The 19,356-nt window shown below is 41.4% G+C and overlaps 1 protein-coding gene across 1 annotated transcript; it reads left to right on the top strand.

Moving 5' to 3' along the window:
- Nucleotides 1-352: 352 nt before the first annotated feature.
- Nucleotides 353-18,884, top strand: LOC116518517 (kinesin-like protein KIF11-B). The gene is made up of 11 exons (XM_032231980.1): nt 353-648; nt 2,977-3,064; nt 7,789-7,977; nt 10,242-10,449; nt 10,631-10,803; nt 13,207-13,329; nt 13,446-13,604; nt 14,486-14,625; nt 15,764-16,043; nt 16,999-17,221; nt 18,800-18,884. The coding sequence occupies exons 1-11, from the start codon at nt 590-592 to the stop codon at nt 18,802-18,804; spliced, it is 1,647 nt and encodes a 548-aa protein (XP_032087871.1). The 5' UTR covers nt 353-589; the 3' UTR covers nt 18,805-18,884.
- The last annotated feature ends 472 nt before the right edge of the window (nt 18,885-19,356 follow it).

Raw genomic sequence — 19,356 nt, 5'->3', positions numbered from 1 at the left:
ACTTCAACTCCCAGAATCCCCCAGCCAGCATAGGGACCTTAGAGGTCTTCTAGTCCAACCCCCTATCTCAGTGTTTCTCAACCTTGACAACTTGGAAGCCCTGTGGACTTCAACTCCCAGAATCCCCCAGCCAGCATAGCTGGCTGGGGGAATTCTGGGAGTTGAAGTCCACAGGGCTTCCAAGTGGCCAAGGTTGAGAAACACTGCGGGCCTATCTGCTCATGTCTTTTTATATACGTCTAGCTGCACCATCCTTTACGTCGCCTAGCGATGATGTCATAAACGCCCGCATATTTGAAGAAGAAAAAAAGTCCCGTGGTCCTCTGCGAAAATGCCGCTAGCCTCCCGCCGATTGGCTGGCGCGCCGCGCGGCTTATTCAAAAATGGCCGGCTTCGCTCTTGGCTCGCTTCTCCCGCGAAGTTGGTTGCGGAGCGTGAAGAGCCGCTCGAGAGGTGTCCGCTGAAGGGCGGCTGCGCTCCTCTCCCTCCCTCGGCCCTCTCGAAGGGATCCCTCGGGGAGTAAGGGAATAGTCCGGACCTTCCCCGCCGCGCCGTGGCTGAAGCGCCGGTTCCCCGGGACGAAGCGACCATGAGCTCTTCCGTCGAAGAGGAGGAAGGCAAGGACACCCAGGTGGTGGTGAGATGCAGGTAAGCCCCCGGCGAGGCATCTTCTCCCTTTGCTTTTGGTGGTCCTCCTCCTTCCTCCTCGCCCGGGTTTGATCCGGGTTAACCTCCAGGCTTGCAGCATTTCTTCCCCGCTTGGTCTGCCTCCGGATTCGATCGCGTTTACGGACGAGCCAGTCTGAGGCTCCTCGAAAGGACTCGAGTGTGTTTTAAAAGAAATAAAACTTTTGAAAGTTAAAAAAAACAACGGTCATAACTATGAACCAGTTGCAAGTGTTGTATTGTATTAATAGCAATAGCAATAGCAGTTAGACTTATATACCGCTTCATAGGGCTTTCAGCCCTCCCTAAGCGGTTTACAGAGTCAGCATATTGCCCCCAACAATCCGGGTCCTCATTTTACCCACCTCGGAAGGATGGAAGGCTGAGTCAACCTTGAGCCGGGGAGATTAGAACCGCTGAACTATAGCAATAGCAGTTAGACTTATATACCGCTTCATAGGGCTTTCAGCCCTCTCTAAGCGGTTTACAGAGTCAGCATATCGCCCCCACAGTCTGGGTCCTCATTTCACCCACCTCCGAAGGATGGAAGGCTGAGTCAACCTTGAGCCGGTGAGATTTGAACCGCTGAACTGCAGATAACAGTCAGCTGAAGCGGCCTGCAGTACTGCACCCTAACCACTGCGCCACCTCGGCTCAATACAAGTATTGTATTGTATTGTATTATTTGTATGCCGCCCTTCTCCGGGAGGACTCAGGGCAGCGAACAATTCAAGGGGGAAAAAAGGGGGAACATAAAAGACAAAATACAAATAATAAAAGTCGACAACAGTCGCACAACCATACATGTCGAGAAGGGAAGGGAACTCATCAACCCCAGGCCTGCCGGCATAGCCATGTTTTGACGGCTTTTCGGAAGGCCTGGAGAGAGGTGAGGGTCCGAATCCCTGCGGGGAGTTCATTCCAGAGGGCCGGAGCTGCCACAGAGAAGGCCCTCCCCCGGGTAGTAGCCAGGTGGCATTGGCTGGTAGACGGCACCCGGAGGAGGCCAGCCCTGTGTGATCTAATGGGTCTGTGGGAGATAATTGGCAGCAGGCGATCTCTCAAGTACCCAGGTCCAATACCATGAAGGGCTTTATAAGTGACGACTAGCACCTTGAAGCGTATCTGGAGACTGATCGGTAACTGAATTTTGATCCCAGGGATGCTATAAAGATTGCAAATTTGAAACATTGTCATAAATCACTTTTTCCCAGTGCCAGTTGTAATTTGGCACCATCACTAAACGAACTGTTGTAAGTAGAGGACTGCCTGTACTGTGACCTTCAACTGCAGCTACAGAGAATCAGTCAATATGTGGTCATCCACCACTGGCTTTCTAAGGCTGGACATTTTTGAAAGTAGCAACCTGCTGTTCTGTTTATTTGTAAAATATATGCTAACTATCTAACTGTACGTAGTCCCTAATAAACTATGTAATAAAATAAAAAATAAAATAAAATAAATAAGAAAGGACTCAAGTCGGGATGGAGGAGTTGCGTCCCCCGGGGCTGCGGGTGGGCTGCGCTGCCAAGATGAGCCAGTCTTGGATCTAGTCCCTCCCAAGTCCCAACCATTGAAATGCCGCTTTGTTGAAGGAGACTGCGAGTCTTAGAGTAGGATAGAGCTGGAAGGAGGGACCTTAAGGTCTTCTAGTCCAGCTCCCTGCTCAGGCAGGAGAATCTAAACCATTTTAGGTAAGTGTCTGTTTGTCTACCCCAGTGGTTCCCAACCTTTTTTTGGCCATGCCCCACCACCAGGATGGGAACCACTGACCTAGACTCTCCTTAAAAACATGTGTTAAATACCAATAAGATAAATGCATAGATCAGGTATAAGTCTCTTGATAAGTCTCTTGGCTCAAAGCATCTTCAGATATAACTAATATACTGCAAGATTTATCAATTATACTGAAGAGAAAACTCCCCTTTATGGAAGCCTGGTATAGCTTAAAAAAATAGAACATAACTCCTAGCTCTATTGTTAGGAGGTACGTTATAGGATCATTTACGCTTGTATAATCTCATTGACTTTAGTTAAATGGTCATTTCTGTTTATTGTGAACTGCTTTTAGATTTTTTTTAATAAGCAGTATCTAATGTGTCCAATACTAATAAGATAAATGCATAGTTCAGGCAGAAATGGCTATCAATAGTTAGCAATATGGGGAACTTTAAGGATGATACTTGAAAAATGAGAACAATCTAGTGATCAGAAATGAACAGCTATTTCTTTCCATTTGCTCTTAAAGTTATTTCATTGTTTGAAATTAATAACACTACATCATTGTTAACATTAATTGACTTTTTTTAGTCCTCTTCATGGGAAAATGACAATTCAGGAAGAGCAAATTGCAGACTATACTGAGAAAATCACCGCCCTGGAGGAAGAATTGAAAAATGTAAGTGAACCCAGTACATTTCTCTTATCTTTTGGGATGATTCTCAGATGGTTAGGAAGCGCTAGCTTGCTCATCTTTTCACAAAAATAATCATGTGAAAAGCTTCCAGTTGTAGATGAATTTCTTGAGTGGCTTTCCTTTAGCAAGAGCTGTTAGGTAAGCTGCCCATTTGGGAGAGCGAGTACATTCAGCGAAGTGTTGTAAGAGTTGTGTTGGAGAACACACAAACCAGCATACAGAGACACTGCAGTTTAAATAGGCTTTTACTTTCGTGAAAATAGAAGTATCAGAGTCCATCAAACAGTCCAAGTCATACACGGATAAGACAGTCAGTCATCAATGTCTTTCAGTTAAGGGATAATCCAAATAACAGAGTCCAGTATCATATAATCAGTTCAGTACTCAAAGTTTGCTAGCAGTTGCAAAACTTACAATAGCTCACGGCACTCAGATCAGCCCAGCATCTAACAAACAGAGAGAGAGAGCTAGCAGGCATTCTGGCTCCCTCTTATGGCTGATGGAGAAATACAGCACCCAATCACATTTTACAATATGATTTAAAGAAACAGTTACAACAGTAAACCATGATTTATATATTGCCAACCCAATCGTTAGATTATATTCCTAACATTCTCCCCTTTGGGTAGGACAATATATAAATCTTACAATCTTAATCCGCATTCCTCTCAACAACGTTTATGTTTTATATTACCTTGGGCCTTAGTAAAATGATCTGCAATGTTGTCCTCAAACATACAATACTCCAATGAAACTTAATTTACTATTCACACTTTGCAGTACATTCAGATATCTTGTATGAGTATCTTTTGACCTAGTTTTTACAGCAAGATTGGATGCCATCTGAATTGCTGCTTGATTGTCTTCATAAACAACAATAGGCTTTCGTATGTCTATTCCCATATCCAGCAGGAGTTGTTTATAACACACCAAGTCTGTACATAATAATGACAGACATGAGAACTCAGCCTCCATTGTCGATAGACTTAAATGTTTTTGTCATTTAATTAGTGCCTTTCCCAGGAATACAACAAACCCTGATGTTGATTTCTGGGTAGACACATCTGTAGCAAAATTTGCATCAGCATATGCGGTTAAGCTCAGATCATCTCTAGGTTCTAAATACAATGCATAATGCATCGTTTGCTTAAGGTATCTTAATATCCTTTTAGCAGCTTGCCAGTGCCTTTCAGTAGGTTCAGCATTAAACCTGGCTAATTGATTTACACTGTATGCTATGTCGGGCCTTGATCAATTACTCAGAAAAGATAAGCTACCAATTAATGATTGATAGATGCCCTTATCAAACACAGGGCTTTTTACATCATCATGACTAAATTCCAGGCCCATTGGAGTTTTAGCTGGTTTACACAGTTCCACCCTGAACGTTCTGAGTAGCTGGTTAATCTTCTCAGTTTGTGAGATTTTGTATCTTCCCCTAGTTTTATCTATTTTTAAACCAAGATATTGCCTAATCTCACCGAGATGTTTTATACTGAATTTCGTTCTCAACAGCGTAATAATCTCAGTAGCTTCTTGATCAGTTTTAGTGATTAATGCTATGTCATCAGTGAACAATAGCAACAATGAAATCACACAAATCTTTCTTAAACAAACATGGATCAGCTATGCCAGCTTTAAAACCCATCTTAGTTAACTCTTTTAACTATACATTATTCTATTCATAGCCTGATTGCTTTAAGCCATAAAGACTCTTTTTTAACGTCCGGCAATCAGTGTTATTACCAGTGTTTAACCCTAAAGGGTTCTTTAAATATACAGTATGTTGCAACGGTGCATGGAGATATGCTGTCTCAACATGTAAATGATTCACTACATATCCATGCTTAGCTGCCCAAACTAATGATGCACATAATGTTGCAGCGTTTAGACTAGGTGCAAATACCTCATCATAGTCATTGGCTGACTGAGCAAACCCTTGTGCTACCAATCTGGCTTTATGGGTAACAATCCCATCTACACTTGTTTTTTGTTTTTTTTCTTATTAGTTTTATATATATATATATATATATATATATATATATATATATATATATATATATATATATATATGTTTTTTAATTTTAATTGAAACAAGTACAGCATCTTTCTTTACATCTGTAGAAAATGTATCAATCGATTACAGATCCTCCACGGTCAACAAACATAACTCATATTAACTTAAGCATTATTATATATCCATTTTCATTTAACTGTAATTATTATTTAAAAGTATTAATACAAGTAATAATCTTGAACAATACCTGCCCACACCAGTGGGAAAAGAAAAATCAAAAAGAAAAGGGAAAAAGAAAAAAGGAAATAGGACAAAAAAAAAACAAAAACACGACAGGCAGGGAAAAAGAACAAAACACAGGTATCTATTAAAAAAAAAAAAAGAAGTATCTCAGCTGGTTACAACATGCTTTGGTGCTTCTCTTCCATTAATTCATATTAATTCAAATATCTTAACTCAAATGTTTACCATATTAACATCATTATACCTCCAGTTTTAATTACCTATAGTTATTTAAACATCCTTCATCCTTAGCTATACCAAAGAATTAATCCATAACACATGCTGACATTTCATTTACTACTTATAAAGTCCTCTAATTACATCAAATCCTCATATCCTATTTTAGCTGAACATCCATAATATTTAGTTATATCATATATCATAACATTTTCCCAGTGTTGATTAACATTTAATTGCATGTATTTTATTTAGTTTTTATAATAGTGGTAGCTATTGTAATTAATACTCTTTATGTATAATCCAAAAATGTTTTCTCATATCCAATTGTTATTTATCATATCGACTCCACATTATATACATTACTATCAATATCAATTATTATTCAGCTATATCTGTTACAAAGAGAACAATTAGATTAGCTAGATTACACGTGTTGAACGTCTAGGCAACTCAGGGCTCACCAGTGGACTCTCCTGTTTCACCTGCTCCCGTTCTTCTAGTTCCTCCTGTACCTGCACTTCCTCTTTAATTGCTGGTTTTACTATTTCATCACTAAGGACTACCTGGGTGTAGATAATTACATCGTCAGTTGGTTCTAATTTATTCCACCCAACGTGTTCTATAAACTTAGCACTAGCGCTACAGTGAACCTTAGTTGTGCCTTTCTCCCAAAATCTAAACAATCTATGTTTGGCCTCGTAACCTACGAAAAATAACCGTCGAGCTCTTTTCTGCCCTTTCAGTCTTACTTGTTATGCACCCATGCTGGGGCTCCAAATGTCTGTAGATAACTTAAATCAGGTTTTCTGCCATGCCACCTAGTGAATGGCAATTCACCGGTTGTTGTACACACCACGTTATTTAAAACATGGTTACTACACATCATAGCTTCACCCCACAGTGTTTCCGGCAAACCTGAATCAGTTATCATAGTTCAAGCCATGGCCTCCTTCGTTGCCCCCTTCGTTCTACAAACGAGTTACGTTGTGGCCTATAAGGAGCAGAACATTTATGCTCAATACCAGCTGATCTTAACATCGTTTGAAATTTCTGGTTTGTAAACTCAGTCCCATTATCAGTAACTAAAGTGATAAGCTTGGCTTCCATCTCTCTCTCCGCAAACCTCAGCCAATTAAAGAAATGCTGAAATGTTTCTGTTTTATTTTTCATTAAAGAACAGAAACCGTATCTTGAATAATCATCCATGATACTCAAAACATAGCAGGCACCTCCCAAACTGGGTTTCTTAGGTCCTATTAAGAGCCGAGGTGGCACAATGGTTAAATGCAGCACTGCAGGCTACTTCAGCTGACTGCAGTTCTGCAGTTCGGCTGTTCAAATCTCACCGGCTCAGGGTTGACTCAGCCTTCCATCCTTCTGAGGTGGGTAAAATGAGGACCCGGATTGTTGGGGGGCAAGAGGCTGACTCTGTAAACCGCTTAGAGAGGGCTGAAAGCCCTATGAAGCGGTATATAAGTCTAACTGCTATTGCTATTGCTATAGTTCAGCGGTTCTAATCTCCCCGGCTCTAGGTTGACTCAGCCTTCCATCCTTCCGAGGTGGGCAAAATGAGGACTCGGATTGTTGTTGGGGGCGATATGCTGACTCTGTAAACCGCTTAGAGAGGGCTGAAAGCCCCATGAAGCGGTATATAAGTCTAACTGCTATTGCTATTGCTATTAAATCAGCAAAAGCAACCTCCAGAGGTTCCTTTGTTTTAAAACCATTTAGTCTGTTTGCAGGAGTAACTTTGCTCTTCTCCTGATTGCAAACATTGGAGTTTAAATATTTACTGCATAGTTTTTGGGCTTAATTGTGGCTGTTACTTGAGGACTACCTGTTCTTAGAAAAGCATTATTTTACTTACACACACGCATGCACACATATACGTATGTACATGCATATGTATGTTTTTATTTGTGCAAAAGGCAACAGTAAAAATATTGGGTTTCTGTCGTGATGGACTCTTGTGACGAGCCGATTGACAGATGTTGGAAGCAGTTAGCTTCCTCCCATAATTGGGGCTTACCAGGGGTTGTGACACTAATATATACATATGTATGTACGTACTGTATATATTAATGAACAAGCCATGTCAGCTTTTGTTAATTTTTGCTGTACAATCAGCAGGAAGGAAGAGCGAGTGATCCTTACAGGCTGCATTTGGACTGCAGGTGGCCTGTGCTTACCCTCATTAACTTTGCAAGTATATTTTGTCTTGACGCAGGTTACCGAGTTATTTACTGTACAAAAAGCTAAAATAGAAAAGTTCCAGGCAATCCTACAAGCCAGGGAGATGGAACTGGAAGATACCGAGGAAGATTCGGATATCACCAAGGTTCTTCTTGCTAAAGAAGAATATGTGGCCTCAACCTTAGAGAGCTCAGAAGACAAACTTCATGGCACCGCTACCAAGGTCAGACCTTGTAACATGCACCTATCTTCTTCCCCAGATAGAGAAAATCTATACCGTTTACGGGCTCTGGGAAGTCGGGGGGGGAAGGGAAGTGGGGTGTTAGGGGGGAGGGGGGGATATATAGTATGTGCTAGATTTTAAAGTAACGCGACTGCACTTGTATACTGTTGCTCTTTAATTTCACTGTAAAAATAGGACAAGCTGGATATATTAATAGATTGTAGAAATACACCGAAGGGAAGAGTAGAGGGATAGAAGAAAGAGGAGTAGCGAGGGTGGGAGAGAGGACTGAAGGGAGGGGGAGAAGGAAGGGAGGGAGTGTACTGGGAGAGAGGAGTGGTAGAGGGGGAGGGGGAGTAGGGTAGGGGGGAATGATGGAGGGAAGATGGAAAGTTGGAGGGGGGCGAAAGAAAGAGGTGTATGGAGGGTCGAAGAGGTACATTGGGTTTCTATTTTGGGGGGTACTGCTGATAAGAGGAATGGCTGTGTTTATTGTTTAATGTTATATGGCCCCGGTTATGCACAGTATATATGTGACTGTATGAAAATGAAATGGAAAATAAAAAACACATTTAAAACAACATACACCAATATCCTTTTTTAAAAATAAATTGGTTGCTACCGTGTTTCCCCGAAAATAAGACATGGTCTTATTTTCTTTTGGAAACACCCCCCCCCCATTTTTTTTTGCTTGGGCCTTATTATCGGGGGTGGGCTTATTGGTTTGGGGTTCCCGGGTGGCTGCTCTCTTGCAAGCGGGTCCCCGAAGAGCCGGGCCCAGCCTCAGGGGCAAACAGCTGTGTTGCACTGTCGCAGCAGCGCAACAAAGCCGCCATGAGGTGACCACGCTCATGAGCAGCCACTCGGCAATCCCCCTTTTAATCCGGACAGAGCGCCGCTCACCAACCCAGTAATATCCCAAAGGCGCTAAGCCGCGTGGTGCTCTGCCCGGCTGGAAAGAGAGGTTGCGTGAGTACTTGTCCTGCCTCCAGCTCGCGTGCCTCCCAGCCTCACCATGCCCAGCTCTCCGTGTCCTTCCAACAGCCAGCCCACAACCATACAGACTCGGCAGCGGATCTCCGGAGTTTGGAAGCCGGTTATTCTCGGAGCATGGCGGCGGGAGCGGGGCAGTGGTGGCGGCAGTGGTGCCTGCAAGGAGATCTGGGCATGGTGAGACTGGGAGGCACGCGAGCTGGAGGCAGAACAAGTACTCATACAACCTCTCTTTCCAGCTGGGCAGAGCGCCACGCGGCTTAGCGCCTTTGGGATATTATTGAGTCATTGAGTGGCGCTCTGCCCAGCTAGAAAGGGGGGTTGCCGGGTGGCTGCTCGTGAGAGCAGCCGCCCCGCAACCCCCTGCTCCAGCTGGGCACAGCGCAACCCATCAACCTAGCGGTATCCCAAAGGCATCAAGCAATGTGAGCGCCTTTGCCCCCCCCTTTCCCCAGCTCCTGTGGCTTTGCGCCTTTGGGGTATCGCTAGGTTGGTGAGTGGTGCTCTGCCTGGCTGGAGGGGGGGGTTATCCAGGGGACTTATTATTGAGGGAGAGCGTATATTTTTGCCCACAGGAAAAATATGGCATGGCCTTATTAACAGGACATGTCGTAATTTTGGGGAAACACGGTAGATTAAAATAATTGTACTTTCAATAGAGAGAGATAAACCATGGAAGAGTTGCAGTAGCTCTTACAGTTCTGAAAGAATATTGGACTTTTCGGGTCATTCTTGATGAAGTCAGCATGTCTTTGTCGATCAGAAAAGAGTGCATCCTATGAAGAGACAATAAGGAGAACATTGTATGTGTGTGCGAGAGAGAGAGAGCGTGACCCGTCAAAACCGGGGTCCACGAAAGCGCGTACGTGACGTCATCACAGCGCGATGAAAAAAATTAAAAATTGAAATAAAAATAAAATTAAAGCAAGCCGATTCACATAAAGGTAAGGGTTAGGTTAAGGGTTAGGGTTAGGTTTAGAGCGTTAGGGTTACGTTTAGCGTTAGGTTAAGGGTTAGCGTTAGGTTTAGCGTTAGGTTAAGGGTTAGGTTTAGGGTTAGGTTTGGGGGGGTTAGGGTAAGGTTTTCGCTTTAATTTTACATTTATCGATCACAGCACGATGTTTTCGTCGCGCTGTGATGACGTCACGTACGCACTTTCGTCGAGCGCGCTTTTGTCTACCGCGGTTTTGTGGTGGAACTGCGAGAGGAAGGGGAGGAGCGGGGAGGTGACATTTGAAGACTATCAATCTTTTTCTTTTTTTCCCCCGTAGCTGCTTACTACAGTTGAAGAAACTACCGGTGACGTGTCTGGTCTGCATGCAAAATTAGATCGGAAGAAAGCAGTTGAGCAGCATAATGCGGAAGCTCAGAGGTCCTTTATGGAGCACATGAACGTACACTTCGACCAAATCCAGAGCTCTGTGCGAAAGAACTATCGGAATCAGCAAGAGATGCTAAACTCTTACACCTCCTCAGTTGGTAAGTGTTCCTATTCAACTTCACACGTCAATAAAACCAACGCACACGCCTACACCTGACATGCCAAAACCTTGATCAGACTTGTGTGTGAGAAATCAGAACCGTTATACCAAACCACCGTTGCCTTCTAGGAAGAAAGGGACTGGGCCAAATTGTTAACAACTCGTCTTTTTCTTATTAGATGATCTTCTCACCACCAGTTTATCGACATTTGGAGTCACCGCGGCAGCTATCAATGCAGCATTCACTTCGGTAAAGGAAATGGTTTCGACTGAAGTCTCCCTGGCTGCCGAAAAAATGCTGACTCAGGACACGCTAACCTCCCAAAATAAAAATGACCTCCAGAAAATGATGGTAAGTACAAGTGGCATAAAGTCGAATAATGTTTCGGTTGTTTGCTGTTAAAGTATAAGCCAGGAAAAAAAGAAAGGGGCGATTACCCCAGAGTTGGAGGTTCCGTGTACAATAAAATAGCAGAGTTGGAAGGGACCTTGGAGGTCTTCTAGTCCAACCCCCTGCCTAGGCAGGAAACCTTATACCGTTCCAGACAAATGGCTATCCAACATCTTCTTAAAGACTTCCAGTGTTGGGGCATTCACAACTTCTGGAGGCAAGTTGTTCTACTGATTCATTATTCTGTCAGGAAATTTCTCCTCAGTTCTAAGTTGCTTCTCTCCTTGATTAGTTTCCACCCATTGCTTCTTGTCCTGCCTTCTGGTGCTTTGGAGAATAGTTTGACTCCCTCTTCTTTGTGGCAACCCCTGAGATATTGGAACACTGCTGTCATGTCTCCCCTGGTCCTTTTTTTCATTAAACTAGACATACCCAGTTCCTGCAACTATTCTTCATATGTTTCAGCCTACAGTCCCCTAATCATCTTTGTTGCTCTTCTCTGCATTCTTTCTAGAGTCTCCGAATCTTTTCTACCTGGTGGTGACCAAAACTGAATGCAGTATTCCAAGTGTGGCTTTGCCAAGGCATTTTAAATGGTATTAACACTTCACATGATCTTGATTCTATCCCTCTGTTTATGTAGCCTAGAACTGTGTTGGCTTTTTTGGCAGCTGCTGCACACGGCTGGCTCATATTTAAATGCTTGTCCACTAGGACTCCAAGATCCCTCTCACAGTTACTACTATTGAGCAAGGTACCACCTATACTGTGCCTGTGCATTTCGTTTTTCTTGCCTAAATGTAAAAGTCTTTTCACCATTGAATTTCATTTTATTAAATAGTGCCCAATGTTCAAGTTTGTCAAGATCCGTCTGTATCTTAAGCCTGTTTTCTGGAGTGTTGGCTATTCCTGCCAGCTTGGTGGCATCTCCAAATTTGATGAGTTCCCCATTTATTCCCCTCATCCAAATCATTGATGAAGATGTTGAGTATTGGGCCTAAAACAGAGCCTTGGGGTACTCCACTGCATACTTCTCTCCATGTAGATGCAGTTCCATTGAGGACTTCACGTTGAGAGTGGTTGGTCAGCCAGTTAGGAATCCATCTGGTGGTGATGCTGTCCAACCCACATTCTTCTAATTTATGCCTTACTGAAGTCCAAGTAAACTATATCGGTGGCATTCCTCTGGTCCACTAATTTGGTCACTTTGTCAAAGAATGCAATAAGATTAGTCTGGCATGATCTGTTTTTGACAAACCCATGTTGGCTTTTGGCTATTACTTTGTTTGCTTCTAGGTGTTTGCTAATTTGTTGCTTGATTATGATTTCCAGAATCTTTCCTGGTATTGAGGTCAGGCTGATTTGTCTGTAGTTTCCTGGATCTATTTTTTTTGTTTGTTTGTTTCTTCCTTTTTTGAAGATGGGAACCACATCAGCTTTTTTCCAGTCCTCTGGCAGTTCCCCGGTGCTCCAGGATCTCTGAAAGATATAGTTCAGTGGTTCTGAGATCTCATCTGCCAGTTCCTTCAAAACCCTGCGTGTAATCTGTCCGGTCCTGGTGATTTGAACTCGTCTGGGTAGACAGGTGCTCACTTACCATTTTCTTCCCTATTTCAATTTGTGTTTCTAATCTGATTTTTGTGGTGCTGTTTTTGATAGGTTGGACTGTTTTATCCCTTTGTGTAAAGACAGATGCAAAAAAAAAATGAGTTAAATAGTTCTGCTTTCTCCCTGTTGCTTGTCACCTTCTTGCCACTTTCTCCCAGCAATTGTTTCCTTAACCTTTTTCTTGTTTTTAACATGTTGGAAGAAGCTTTTTTTTGTTGTTATTTTTTATCTTTTTATACTTATACGTTTCATATACTTGTATCTTTTACACTTATCTCGTGTGGTTTTCAAATGAAGGACAATGTAGACATTATGACTACAATAAGACCGATTTTTGGCCCAGCCTTTCTTCATCCAGCGTCATGAGCATAAAAGCTAGGAAATTTGATGATTAGAAACACGGGGCAAGTTCCTATGTTACAGCAGGATGCAAATAAGAATGCTGTTCAAATGCAATTCTACAGAAGGATCAGAAAATTGTGTGTTTGGCATATTCGTAAGTATTTTTGCTTATTGTCTTCAATAAATTTTCACTGGAGTTTTATGAAGTGCCACGTCAGCTCTTGGGAAAACATCTTGCATTGAATGAAGGCTGACGCTAAATTGATCTTATCGATTCCTACCGTGTGAGAAATAACGGCTAATTCGGAGCCGTTATAATGTCTTAGGCCTTTCCGCAATTCTTTTTTTCTGGTTGGGTCTCAAATGTTTTCTTTGTTGGAAGCAATGAGTTCACTATCTGGTCTGCTCTTCTAGGAGGAACACGCGTGTGGACTGGACAAGGCGTTGAGTAGTCTAACCCCTGTGGTACAACTTGTGCAAAGTATAAACTCTCAGCTGCAGGAACACTTCAAGAAAAATTCATCCTTGGCAGAAATGGTAATAAACATAGCTTGAAGTACTATTATTGTTGAATACATATAACTGGTATTGTTTAGAAAAAGTCAATATCTCTGTGCCCTTGAAAACTGATGACCTCTTTTTCTGACCGAAAGATTACAGGCTACAAAGAAGAGCTGGCTACCTTCTTCCATGATCATTCTCTTGATTTGAGTAAGCTACACAAAAACTGTTCCCAAATGTTTACTCAACTTCAGGATAGTTACGAGAGCCTGCAAGAAGAAGTGGAACTGACCAAGATGGCACAGAAAACGGTATTTCTTCCATTTCCATGATGAAGCTGGTGTCCATAATGCACTAGAATAGAAGTGGGTGGTGGGGTGATGATCTTAGAGAAATATAGATTGCTACTCTGTTTAAGGAACACCGTTAGGCTCTGCTGACCATTGTTCCTTTCTCTATCCTGGTGATTATTATTGCATGTTACATATGGGACCTTCTTAAGACACAGTTTTCTGGACTTTTACTGCTGTTATTAATACTACAACCAAACAAAGAAGGATGAGAGGAAAGCATGGGGATATAGGTTAGCTTCGTGTGCACAAATGCCTTCCAGTAATATGGAGGTTAACATTGTTCGTATTTCTTCTTAAAGTTACATAATACATACCAAGTCAAATGTGTCCCAAGTACATCAAGGAGAAATGTGAATGTGTCATTTCTTGTGCACATTCTTGTAGGAATGGAAGGGAATTTGGCTGTAGCTAAGAAGGGGGAAATCTGCTTATTGAAAAAGGGCTAATCAGGATAAGCAGTACTATATTTCTATGTTTGTTTCATCCTTCATAGTAACTCGGAGATAGAGTGTGGTTATCTATAAATTCCATTTTAGAGTTGTGAGTCAGCTTCTTCGAGATTGGAAGCAGATTGGATAAAGAAATTTGAGATTTGGCCATATCTAGCAGTCTTTCATCCCATATGTCTCCTGAAAGGTGGATTTTTCCCCCCCTGAACTGTCTCTAAAATAAAATATTCAGCTGTATAAGAGTTATTGTTCTGCATTAACTATTAACTGAAAAATGCATCTAAAGTACATTTGAATACATGTGAGTTTCCTGCATGCTTTCAAACTCTTCTACTAAAATACTTTTCCTTAGTAATATTTTTTTCCCCAATTTCCCTTGATTCATACTAGAATACAGCCCAACTTATTGCTTCACTGCAAAATCAACTAACCGTGTTCGATAACCAAGCTCAGCAGAATTTCAGCCAACTCCTAGAGAAAGGTGGAAGCCTAAAGAAGAATATCAGTGATGTACAAGAGAATATAATTGTGTAAGGAGGCTTTTAAACTTATTTTTTATCCTGAAATATGTTTGAAGGATTATTCTACTATTCTGCAGTTCTTGGGAGTCAGATTCATTCCGATATTTCTTGGACTCAAGCATCTGTGGGGAAGCCCTGCTTCAGACTAAACCTGCATAACTGTATTGTCAAGGTAGACATTTAGAAATCAGAATTTTATTTCACTCAAAATCAATTGAAATAAATAATAAAATGTCTTTTTTGCTAATCCCCTTTATTGGCTAGTGTCAATTCCAGGGACTGCTACTGCCTTTATGCATTGTGCATGGTGTTGGTCTCCATCTCAATAACACTTCTGACAATCAAAGGCAGTGGTGGACATCTTTGAGGGATGGGCAGTACTTTAAAAAAATATTTCAGGGTGTTCAAATTAAAATAAGGCTTGCATGCATTTGCTTTTAGCATTTTTATTGGGGGGGGGGAATGGAATACTGTATGTTTTCCCACTTTTTCTCTAAAATAATGCCATAACGGATTCTTCCAGAATGACTGGATGCTTTCATAAATATCGGTGAAATTAGCAGTTTAGAGATAACACTGATTTGGCTGCTGATTTAGACTTAGCCTATCGTATTTTTTGGACTATAAAACGCACCGGAGTATAGGACACAAGATTTTGAAGAGGTGATTTTTGTTTAAAAGAGGTTTTTGTATTCTGCAGGCCTCCCAAACCCTCTGCACACCTTGTTTTTTGCAAAAAAAAAGGGGGGAGGGGCATGCAGAGCTTTGGGAAGCTTGTAAAGTGCTTCGGGGGCCTGGGAAGTTGCAAAATCAGTCCGTTTTTTGCACAAAAAAGGGTATGCAGAGGGTTTGGAAGGCTTGTAAAGTGTTCTGAGTGCTGGGGGGGGGCAAAAATGACCCATGTTTTTCCCCTCCCTGCCCTCAAGAGCACTTTGCAAGCCTCCCAAACCCTCTGCACATCCATTTTTGCAAAGGGGGACATAGTTTCGGTAGGACAAATATGCTGTATTCAGTGTATAAGATGCACCCAGATTTTTACCCTCTTTTTTGAGGGAAAAAGGTGCATCTTATACTCCGAAAAATACGGTATGTGATAAAGCACAAATTTTAGTGCTTGAATAATCCTTGGCTGAATCCTTTTCTTTAGGCAGACTATTGGCCTTGTCAACTCTGCCAATTCCCAGCAGAACAAGATGGTTCCAGCTCTGGATGACCTTTCCCAAGAGATCAAGCAATCCAGCCATGATAATGTTAAGATACTCCTGGAATCAGACAACTACTGTAAAAATCTGAGCAGTAGTTTGAGAAAGACATGCAAAGAAGCAACTAGTTGGGCTGAAACGGCAACTGCAGAGATAGGCTGTGTAGTTGATCAACAGAGAGCGTTTCTCAACAGCCAGAACGAACACCTACAAAACATGTATAAGGTAATTCTAAATCTTACAAAGTTTATCAAAGACTTTTTAGACATAGAATTTTATGACAGGTATATCCAGGTAGTCCTTGACTTAGGGCCATAATTGAATGCAAAATTTCCATTGCTAAACGAGGCAGTTGCGCCTCAGTGATGAACCTTTTGGTCACAGTTGTTAAGTAAATCACTGAATTTGTTAAGTGAATCCCCATAAAGCTGAGAAGGTTACATGATTACATGACCCCGAGACAGTGTAAACCAGGGGTGTCAAATCGGCCCACGGGGTGCTTAAATCTGGCCCAAGGGGCCGGCCTGGAAATGGCCCGCGGTCCCTCTGGCAGCCAAAATAGGGCACGGGGGAGGAGAACTACAATTGTGATCCAGACCTTGAAGAAATCCTGTTTTGATACCCCTGGTGTAAACTGTCATAAGTACATGCCAGTTGCCAAGCATCCAAATTTTGATCATGTGACCCTGGGGATACTGCAAAGATCGTAAGTGGAAAAACTGATTACATCACGTTTTTCAGTGCTGTTGTCATTTTAAACGGTCGCTCAACAAATGGTTGTAAGTCAAGCATGACCTGTATATAATTGTTTAGACTAGGCATGTCAAACTGGCGGCCATATGGGTAAACGTGCATGCCACACCCATCTCAGCGTCACAATCCGTGACGCGATCGAGTTTGATACCTGTGTTTTAGATCATATGATACAATGTGTTTTCCCTGAAATGGCTATTGATGGCTGTCTGCCTTCAAGCCTGGAAGAAGGACCCGAGCCATGTTTTCCCACCCTCAAACAGTCTCTCTTCTAGAAATAATGACGGTTCGTATACTTGGAAAGGACCATAAATTCTTGTCATAGATTGAGTACAATAAGTTTCATTCAGTCAAACCTGCAGTTTATAATGTTGCAGATCCGGTTTCCTGACATAATACTTTAAGTCTTAAGATTTTTTGCTTCCAGGATCTCCATGACAAATGTAACGCATCAGAAGCCAATGTGACAGACCACATGAAGAGGCAAAAAGAGGCCGAATATGTTGCCCTCCGGAGGCTTCTTGACCACTTGGAGAATGACCGAGAGGTGCTTACCGAACAGAAAGACCTACTCCTTGAAGAAGCAGAGGATGGCTTAATTCAGATTAATAGCTTACTGACTGAGGATCTGAAAACGGATCCCCCCACAGGTATTTGGAGGGGGAAAAATTAGCCCTGTTGATTGGGGCATGTATATTTTTTTCAGTAATTTTATTAAGAACTATACAGATAAAACTAACAAGGAACTTAATACAAGAATGTGTTTGTTTTTTTAAAAAAGAAAGATAAATTGTAGAAAGGAAACACCACCAAAAATGGTAAAAAAAACTTCCCTCAAACTCTGCAGCAAGATACTATTGAACATTAATAATGTATTGCTGTCTCTTAAACAACAACCAAATCTTTATTCCATGCCTCATCCCATTTCCTATTGCTAAATCTTTAGGTCTCCTTATTGATTAATAAAGAACTAAAAAAAAAAAATAGAAAAAATACCCGTCAGTATATTACTATATAATCCTCTTTTCCATTTAGTCTAAATCCTCCTCAACCTTCTCTTAATAATTAAATGTTACAAAAATAATAATAAAAATTGAAAGCTATTAAACAAACATCATTTGGAATGAAACCTCTTATTTAGATATCAAAAATTGGTAATCTAAATATTACAAATTCATCCATTGCACCACTGAACATTTCCAAAAGAGAAATAATCCAATCCAGATGATCATCAAACATCACTAAAGATAACACCTCATTATTTTATAATTTTTTTCCTTCTTCCACTCAGCCATCCTTAAATCTCTTGGATAAAATTCCGTGTTCTTCTAGTATCTTTGCCCTTCCCTTGAAGTTCTTATCACCTTGATCTAAGACAATTTGTACCTCCAGTAAATGTCTTATATTTCCATTTAAAAGGATAGTTCACATTGTTCTTTGGTTACATTATTTCCGTGTCTTTTTTGATGGGTAGACTGATTATTCAATTCCACTTGTGGAGCTGGTATTTCCATCTCTTTCTTGTAAGTCGTAATTTTTACATCCATCTCCACGTCCATTTTAGTTGTCTTGAAAGGAATTTGGACATAGTCTTAAATGTTTTCCAGCAAAGGGTTAAAAAGCTCCATCACTTCTCATACCTAGAGATCAGGTTTTCTTTAAAATAGCTTTAACAATTGGCCCTTCAAAGATGCTTTGCCCTGAAATAGCAATAGCAGTTAGACTTATATACCGCTTCATAGGGCTTTCAGCCCTCTCTAAGCGGTTTACAGAGTCAGCATATCGCCCCCAACAACAATCCGGGTCCTCATTTCACCCACCTCGGAAGGATGGAAGGCTGAGTCAACCTTGAGCCGGTGAGATTTGAACAGCCAAACTGCAGAACTAGCAGTCAGCTGAAGTAGCCTGCAGTGCTGCATTTAACCACCGCGCCACCTGTAAATAAAACAGGATTTTCTAATTACTAATTATCTTTCTAATGAGAGGATCTTTCTAATTACACTGGACAACTTTTTTCCCCCCAGAAGTTTTGCTTTTGAAAAACCTTTGGTGATAAGTTGTTTTGACATTTTTGTATGCCGAAGAGTATTTCTGTTTGCCAGTAAAGTGTCTTGGGGCGATGTATTTGCCAGAATGATGACACAACTATAAAATGGGACTAATATAAAGCTTTCCCAGCACTTAGTGAAAGTAATGAAGTGAATAACGCAAGCTCTTTGACTTTACAGCATAAAAGAAGCGTCAAAAAGGATAAAGAGAACAAACCGGCATTCTTTCTGAAAAAGGCCAAGGAGGAGGATTCGGCCACTCCATCTCTCCCAAAGTCAAAATATCCGTTAAGAGGTCTCAACTAATGTACAATATCTTCCTTCTGTTTCTCTCCGTCCTTGCCTCTCCTTCCTTAGCTTGAGTTATGCACATGGCTTTGTAGTCCGTGTCCCAGATTGCATAGGTAGAGATCTCACCAACACGGGATGCCTTTTATAAAATGTAATTCGTTCGATTTTTTTTGTGTTTTTGCAGATTTTGAAATGTAATAAAGAATAACTATCATTATTTAGTAGTCTTGGCTTTATTTATTTTTTTTGTAAGATCAGGTAACATCCAGAGCTGGGATAGCAGCAGAGATCTCTTAAATGTGTCTTTATTTATATGGTTTAATTGCAGTAAGTGGCGGGGAAAAAAACCACTTTATAATTTATGACAGTAATGGAGCCTGTCCATTATGGTTGCAAGTCGTTACGTGAGGTGGCTACATGATAGCCTCGCTTAACAATCCTTATGC

The sequence above is a fragment of the Thamnophis elegans genome, chromosome 15 (genome assembly GCF_009769535.1).
Source record: "Thamnophis elegans isolate rThaEle1 chromosome 15, rThaEle1.pri, whole genome shotgun sequence".
Taxonomy (NCBI): Eukaryota; Metazoa; Chordata; class Lepidosauria; order Squamata; family Colubridae; genus Thamnophis; species Thamnophis elegans.
The sequence above is the reverse complement of the archived record's forward strand: the minus strand, read 5'-3'. Positions and strand labels throughout refer to the sequence as shown.

What these genes read in the sequence shown, in the direction of transcription:
- LOC116518517 (XM_032231980.1), top strand. Translation starts at nt 590, where the DNA reads ATGAGCTCTTCCGTCGAAGAGGAGGAAGGCAAGGACACCCAGGTGGTG. An exon ending in TTCATGGCACCGCTACCAAG is followed by an intron (nt 7,978 to 10,241) that starts GTCAGACCTTGT and finishes TTTCCCCCGTAG; the next exon opens with CTGCTTACTACAGTTGAAGA. An exon ending in ATGACCTCCAGAAAATGATG is followed by an intron (nt 10,804 to 13,206) that starts GTAAGTACAAGT and finishes CTGCTCTTCTAG; the next exon opens with GAGGAACACGCGTGTGGACT.